Raw genomic sequence first — 8,323 nt, 5'->3', positions numbered from 1 at the left:
TTTCATTAGGACTGTCAGTGGCACTATTTTCTTGGTCAAAGCCTTTACTAGTTAGAATTTATGTGTTGTAATCTTTAAGTTATATTTATACATGTGTATAATATTCTTGGAGCCAAGCATTTCCTAATTGTTATGTGGATATAATGTAGGTTAGATCAAACACTAAACATGTCTACCCAAGATGTTATCGAATCTAATTTTGTCGATGATGTTGATTATGTTCATTCAACACATACACAAGAGGCACATTCTCTATGAAATACAAAAGATGAAAGTGAGAGTAGAAGTACTAAGAGAAAGAGAACATCTCCTGCATGGGATCATTTTACATTGCAAAAAATTGATGGTAAACTGATGGCAGCTTGTAACCATTGTGGGAGGAAATTAGGGGGAGAGAGTAGTAATGGGACTAAACATTTGCTTGCTCATGTGAAAAGATGCCCAGTAATAAAGGAACAACTTGCCATGAATCCTAATCCTAATGCAAGTCCTTCAGTCACAACTTACAATTTTGATCCTGAACTAGGGAGAAAAAAGTTAGCTCAAATGATCATTCTACATGAATACCCTTTATCGATGGTTGAGCATAGTGGTTTTATAGACTATTCAAATACTCTTTATGTTTAAAATGTTGTCAAGGAATACAATTAGGTCTGATATTTTGAAAATGTACAAGGTTGAGAAGGAGAAATGTAGCCAAATTTTGGAGAAGAATAGAAGTAGAATAGCTATAACCACTGATATGTGGACTGCCAATCATCAAAAGAGGGGATATATGACTGTGACAGCTCATTTCATAGATGACTCTTGGAAGTTGCATAGTAGGATTATAAGTTTTAAGTATGTACCATGCCCACATGATGCTGTAACACTTACTGATACATTGAGTTCGTGTTTGTCTGAATGGAATATTGAAGACAAGATTAGTACAGTGACTGTGGATAATTGTACAACTAACGATCCAATGATTCCACTTTTGAAGGAAAAATTTAATTCTAACTGTTTCATTTTAAAAGGAAAGTTACTTCACATGTGTTGTTGTGCACATATTTTGAATCTTATTGTCAAGGATGGCTTGTCTGTTATTGGTGATAGCATTGACAAGATTCGAGACAGTGTTGCTTATTGGTCGGGCACACCAAAGAGGTATGAGAAATTTGAGGACACTACTCGTTCTCTTGAAGTGACATGTACTAAAAAGTTATCACTTGATTGTCAAACAAGGTGGAATTCAACATACTTAATGCTCAACATAGCTTTATTGTACAATAGAGTATTTGAACAATTAAAACTACGTGATTCAAGATATGTTAGATATGCGCCATCAGAAGATGATTGGATTAGAGATCAAAAATTGTGTGACAAGTTGGAAGTGTTTCATGAGGTGACAGAGTTGTTTTTAGGAACCAAGTATTCTACAGCTAATCTTTTTTTCCCAAAGATGTGTCAAATTAAAATGAGAATTAAAGCATGCATGACACTAGATGAGCCCTTTATTAGGGACATGGCAACTCAAATGATGTCTAAGTTTCAAAAGTATTGGGAAGAGATTCATGGGCTTATGAATGTGGCTGTTGTTTTGGATCCAAGGTATAAGTTTATGTTGATCGAATATTATTTTCCTACCATTTATGGAAATGATCAATATGAGATTGAAATTGAGAAGGTCTGCAAGCTTTGTTATGAGCTACTAGAAGAGTACAGTTCTAAGTTTCCTACTCTTCGAGAAAGAAGTCAGCAAATGGATAGTGTATCAGCATCTTCTCAAACACAAATAGATGATCTATCTAACTTTGACACATATGTTATAGTTGCATATGGTGTAGAGAATGTGAAGTCAGATTTAGAACTCTATTTGGAAGAGAAATTGATACCTAGGACTGATGAGTTCTTTGATATATGCAATTATTGAAAAGTAACAGGACTCAAATATCCTGTGTTGAATATGATTGCCAAAGATATATTTGTTGTGCCTATTAGCACTGTTGCTTCGGAATCTACATTCAGTACTGGCGGTAGACATGTGGGTTCACACCGAGCGAGACTTCATCCTTCTACATTAAAAGCATTGATATGCACTCAAAATTGGTTGGTAAATGACAAAAAAGGTAAATATACTTATCTTTATATATATATATATAAATTCATATTTTATTGTATTATTTCAATATTAATTTTTTTTATTTTCTTTACAAAAGCGACTCCACTAGTCACCATGAATGATGAAGATAATGATGTAGATCCAACTATGGTACTTAATTAAGTTTTTATAAGTCATCAAATAAATTATTAACTTCCATTTTTAATACATTTTTTTTTTTTTGTAGGAGTCATACATAGTTGATCTTGATGATTAAGGTAGCAGGTCAATAAAGAAGAAGAAAGTCATTTGATTCTTTTGACGCATCAAAAGTGGAGTGCTATGTTGCATATGATAGTTTTATTTTACTTTGTTCTCTTGAGAAACTCTCAAAAGTGGAGTGCTATGTTGCATATGATAGTTTTATTTTACTTTGTTCTCTTGAGAAACCCTTATTATACTTGGCGAATTCTTGATTTAAATGATGATATAATGATATGATTTAATACAATTCTCTCAGGTTACTTATATACATGCATAATATGTAAAATTGACATTTTATATGTGGTTTAGAATATTCTTAATTTTAAATAGATTTTAAGTTTAAGATTTATAAAAAAATATATATTCCATAACTACTCTATGAAAGAATTGTAAATATTAAAAAATATGTTTTATTTAATTATCCTTATTCTTGTAATTATTTTTGTAAATTATAAAATAAAATATTTGAAGGTGTAGTTGACAAGAAGTGTAAAAAATAAGGATTGCAATAAAAAAAATGTTGACGCCGTTTTTCGTCAAACAGTAAAAGAAGAGCACATAAACAATGAATGACAATGGCCAAATAAAATAACACAAATCAAACACACGGTTTTTACGTGGTTCAGCAGTTAAATCTGCCTAGTCCACGAGTCTCTGTTATTAATCTCAAGATTATCTCTGAAAATTCTTAAGCATGAATTATTCAGAGTTTTCTCTCAAGGATCAGAATTTCGGTCCTTTACAATGGTGCATGGCCTCTCTACTTATAGAGAAGGATGCAGAATACTATCCCACATATTTTGGGTAGTTACTCTTTTTGTGTAAATAAAATAAATGGCCTTAAATGCCTATAATTAGATATAAAAGGAAACGTCCCTGAAGACCAGGAAACGTATAACTGACCAAATAATATCCCACGATTCTAGGGGATTTACAATAATAAATAAGGATTACATCTCATATTTATAATACTTGTAGATATTCAAGGTGGTTATCGCGTATCTCTAAGGCTTTAGCTTCCCAGGTTTCCCGTCATCTGTCGAGCTGGAAGAATCTCTCAAGGCTACACGGCTTTCGAGATCGTACGTGCGTCGAGCTCGGGACCCCTGATCCGAAGTCGTCCCTGAAGATGAATGTGTTCCCGGAGCTATCTTTCGAGATCATGAACTCTTCGAGGTCACCATACTCGAGATCGTCTATATCCCTGGAAGCTCGGAATATAATCTCGGAGCATGTTTCCAACCTTATGAGTCCACTTATTTGCGAATCCAACTTTCGAGGTCATAATTAACATAGCTCGAAATCTGGGTGTAACATCTTGCCCCCTCAAAAGTATTTGTTCGAATCCTAAGAGAAGGAAACTTTTGAACTACTTTCTTTGAGAACTGTACCGTCACACTTTTGAAAATGGACACGCGTCAGCTGGGTATTGCTCATTTTCGGTACTTGAGTACCTTGGAAACACGCCCACGATCATTCGTCTGACACCTTTTCGGCGCCATCATGTCATTGATCCCTAACCGTTGGATCTTGCAAGGATTTCATTCAACGTTCCAGATTAATTCCTTTTTCCCACCTATATATACAAGACTCCACTCTTCATCTTCACTTTCACTTTCGTTCATCAGAAGCAAGAAAAGAAAGAAAAACGAAACCAGACCTCTCCATACAACTTCCGTTCTGTATATGTTCTCTCGGCCAAAGAAGCAAAGAAATCCTGGTCTGTTCGAGTCAGTGAGTTCTTACTTGCAACCTCTTCTTCAATCGACAATCTCTCTGCAATCGCCATTACTGTGTAAGTATGCAATCTTTGTTTTCCATTTTGTCTGTGTATGTGTATATACTAGTTTATGTTCTTAGCATAATACGATAGGAGGTTTTGATCTGATAGGCTTTTATGCTTTCTAGATTTCCCCTGCTGGATTTGCATCTCTGGTTTATACCCAGTTTTGACGTTTGAGTGAGATTTCCATTTTATGGGTTTTGAGAATCTTTAGGCGACGTTTCTTGTACACTAAGTTTTCGGGTAAAAACCCTTGTCTTTGATAAATGCACGAAACCCAAGAATGCCTTTCCTGGCTAACCGCCACTCTTCTTTCCCTTGAATTTCGGGATTTTAAAAAAATCATCCACGCTTCTTTCCTCTTCCGTGGAACACACACTCTGACTCTTCAATAAGGGTTTTAATATTTAGTTTGTCTTGTTCCTAAATCTCCGAGCTCATCCCATCGAGCTCGTGATTCTTGCATGCATGGCCCTCACCATTTTTTCTTTCTCGTTAGATGTCGCAGAATCTGGAAAGACGGTGGGGGTCATTGCTGGCAATTCCTTTCGAGCCAAAATCTCCGAGCCCTGAATCGTTGTTCGCCCGGAATCAACGTCGGATAAGAGAATACGACCTTGCGCGCGAGCAAGAGGACATTCGAGCTCACTACCGCCGCCAGATAGACGAAGTCATAGAAAGGAAGAGAAGAGTTCTTCGGGAGGCCCTCTATCCGGAGCCCATTTCAGGACCTAGGCCAATTCCCCTCGACCCTGCGCTAAAGGTCACTGTCGCCTATCTTCCAGGGGAGCTCCAGTTTTCACTAATGGGGGAAACTTCATCCTCGCAGCCGAGGAGGGAGATGTTCGAGGCTGAGCTCTACTGGAGCTCGGTTACCACAACCAGTCAAATAATTGAAATCTTAGCCTTCCATGGCCTTAGCTCGTCAGACACCTTTAAGTGTCGAGTTTCGACCAGCCATGAACGGAGCTGTTTCGCCCCTAGCGGCCGCGACGCCACAGTGAGATACGCGGCATGGAGCCAGGAGCACATGAGGGCAGGAGCTTTGCTGCCCTTGAAGTCTTTTTTCAAAGACTTTACTGATTTCGTTGGGTTGGCACCGTTCCAACTCAACACCAATTCGTACAGGGTGCTGTCTGCCCTGAGGTCCTTGTATCACGAGCTGGAGTGGAAAGGACCTTCACCTCAAGAGATTTTATATCTCTTTTGTTTAAAAAGTAACCCCTCCCGAGCTTGGGGAGGGGATGGCTTTTACTACCTCTCGAGCTACCCCGAGGAGACGAAGGTTTTTGAGGATCTTCCCAACCACCCGCCTGACTTCAAAAGGGCCTTCTTCTGGACAGATGGTCTGTCCCCGTCTCGACATTATTCGTTCAGGCGGATTCGTAAGTATTCTCGTTACCTTTATTTCTGAGCTCGAGACTTTAGTTCTTAAATCCATATTTAGTTGAAATGTGTCTCGCCTTTCAGCTAATTTCCAGCGTCCCACCCCCGACAAGGCAATGAAGGGGCACAGAGAGGCCTTGCTCCGACTCCCTTATGGCAGGAGATCTCTCTCGTATCTATTACACGAGGGCAAGCTCCGAGCTTGCGAGTTTCTGGGAGAGGGCCAGTCAACCTCTGACTGGTCCAGTAAAAAATATGAACACTAGGAGGAGGTGCCACTGCCCACAGGCGCCCTTCCTCCGAGGAGAGAAAGGAGGCCATCACTCCCAATTCGCCTGAGGAGTCCGCGATCTGGGAATGAGGCCAATGATGAAGCCTCGAGCTTGGATTCAGATGAAGGTAAAGTCCTCCCTACTTCGAGAATGTGGTCCCCCACTTTACTAAAACACAGGCCCAATAGGTTAGTCTCGTGCCCACGGGATAGATACCACTTCTACATATGGAGTTGGGTAGATGACTGTGTCCATAGGTTCGATAGTGGGCTCGGGAAATACGATACCATGTACACCACGGACGAGGTGTGGAATGGGATAGTTGTGCAGTACGGGACCAATGATTATAGGGACCTTTCGAGGTTATCACCCACTTATAGGGAAGGCACTCCCCCCGCCTCCTCTGAAGATGGAGGAATTTCATGGTCCCCAAGCTCGAGCTCGGGGGAGAGTTCCAGTTAGGTTTCTTCTATCATCACTCTATATGTGTGTGATACTGAAATGACTTGTATGCTTCTCTTTTATTTATTCGCGCTGTGTTGTGACTTGTGCAGGCAAGATGGACTCCGACCTTGACAGCATCATTGACGGCGCCGGCGCCAAGAGGAGCAAGCGCCCCAGAGCGGGGGCACAGAAGGCTGACCAGCTGGGCAAAGGCCCCAAGAGGTCCAAGAAAACACCTCCCCTTGTTCTGCCGGTTTCGAGCTCCGTTGCTGCGTCGACTTCCCAAGCCAGCGCTTCCACGATGGCGCCGTCTTCACAGGTCGTCGTCTCGGCAGTGGCGCCGACCTCGCTGGTCGACCCCTCCGCCATGGCTGAGGCTCAACCTCCTGTGGTGGGTCAATCATCCTCTGCTCCGCTTTCCAAAAGGCCTTTTGCTTCCCGAGTCCAAAAGCTGTCAATCTCCACCCATATGGACGCATATGTGGTGGACAATGCTGCTGGATCCCACGGATCCACGCTGATCTCAGATGTCATGTCCCGGATCGGCCAGAGCTATGGGAGTTTCGAAGCTCCCCAGTGGCAGTGCTTAAATGGTACCCGAGATTGCACTGCTCTTTATGAGAACAGTATCGAGCACACCGCCGCGGTAAGTATTCTTCTATACTCCTTCCTTTTCTACTTGTAATCATACTGACCCGGAGCTAATGGTGGTTTATTTCTTTTTCAGGCTCTTGCCTTCACTGCTCAGCTCAATTACCAGTTAAACCACGAGATCCATTCGAGCAAGATTCATGCTCAAGAGGCGAAAGATCTTCACCTCAAGGCGAGCGATGATCTGAAGGCAGCGAACACGAAGCTCGAGGCGGGAGTTAAGGAGCGTGAGGGTATGACCACTGAGCTCGGAAAGCTGAGAGCTGAGCTCGAGGAGCAAAAGAAAGAGAACACCCAGCTTCGGGAGACCAATAAGAAGCTTAAAGAGGATAAGGCCTCCACTTTTGAGATCATGGAGGATGAAAAAACTCGCCTCCTTGCTGAATACAATGAGAAGAAAGAACAAGCAGTTGACTCTGCTATGTACCGGATGTGGGCCTACAATGAGGATCTGGACACCAGCTTCTTAGGTCCTCACGAGGTGCCGCTTCTCGAACAGTGGAATGCTCGGCTCGAGAAGGAAGAGGCTGAACAGCTCGAGAAGGAGAAGGCTGCTCCGGACACCGTTTCGGAGGGAGCTCAGGAGGATAGTCATGCTATTCGTCCTGAGGGGTCCGGTGCTACTGATGCTGAGAAGGCCAAGGAGACTCCTCTTCCTTGAATATGATCTCGGGGAGATCATTTATTGGGGCTGCGTCCCCCTATTTTGTAATTAGTTTAACTTATGCCCACGGGGCTGATACAATTTCTTTAACTATTCTTTTACATGCTTTACATTTTTTGGCTCGAAATATTTTGCACATTTTATGTTGATGAATCAGTTATGTTTATTTAATTCATACAAACATAGTTTGGATTTTAGGCTCGAAACTCGATGCATTCATGCATAGTTTGTTCGAATTATCCATTTCCGACCTCGTTGTTTATCAAGGTCGGATATTACTTTAACCATGAACCCTAAAGTACTTATATGGTATGTAATGTGAGTGATTTGGTTATATCTTTTTGCTTAGTCACTTTTCCTCATCCTCAGTTTTTGCTCCGAGGTTGAGAGTTCGAAACTATTTTTCTTTAAGATATTCCAGCCTCGACGTCGACTCATCTCGAAGTAGGTTTAGGTTCCAACTTATCATCGATTAATTTTTTGGCTGGTTTGTTCCAAACCTGTTAAGTTTGCACATCTGGTTAACTCCAAACGTTTTAGGTTTTTGATAGTCCGGTTATGTCCGAACTATCTAAGCTCGCGTATTTGGTTATATCCAAATACTTTATATGTTTTTGATAATTCGGTTTGTGTCCGAACTATCTAAGCTCGCGTATTTGGTTATATCCAAATACTTTATATACATATATATTTATTTTTTATTTTTTAAGCTGATGGTTTATATACCAACGATGCCCCCTTAATATCCTATGAGTGTGACCATAGGTTATTAAATTAAG

At 40.9% G+C, this 8,323-nt stretch overlaps 1 protein-coding gene across 1 annotated transcript; it reads left to right on the top strand.

Annotated features, from left to right (window-relative positions):
• The first annotated feature begins 354 nt into the window (after positions 1 to 354).
• Positions 355 to 1,912, top strand: LOC133815083 (zinc finger BED domain-containing protein RICESLEEPER 2-like). The gene is made up of 2 exons (XM_062247969.1): positions 355 to 536; positions 640 to 1,912. The coding sequence occupies exons 1-2, from the start codon at positions 355 to 357 to the stop codon at positions 1,910 to 1,912; spliced, it is 1,455 nt and encodes a 484-aa protein (XP_062103953.1).
• The last annotated feature ends 6,411 nt before the right edge of the window (positions 1,913 to 8,323 follow it).

Source organism: Humulus lupulus, chromosome 2 (genome assembly GCF_963169125.1).
Source record: "Humulus lupulus chromosome 2, drHumLupu1.1, whole genome shotgun sequence".
Lineage (NCBI taxonomy): Eukaryota > Viridiplantae > Streptophyta > Magnoliopsida > Rosales > Cannabaceae > Humulus > Humulus lupulus.
Note: the sequence above shows the minus strand (reverse complement) of the source record. Positions and strands in the feature narration are given on the sequence as shown.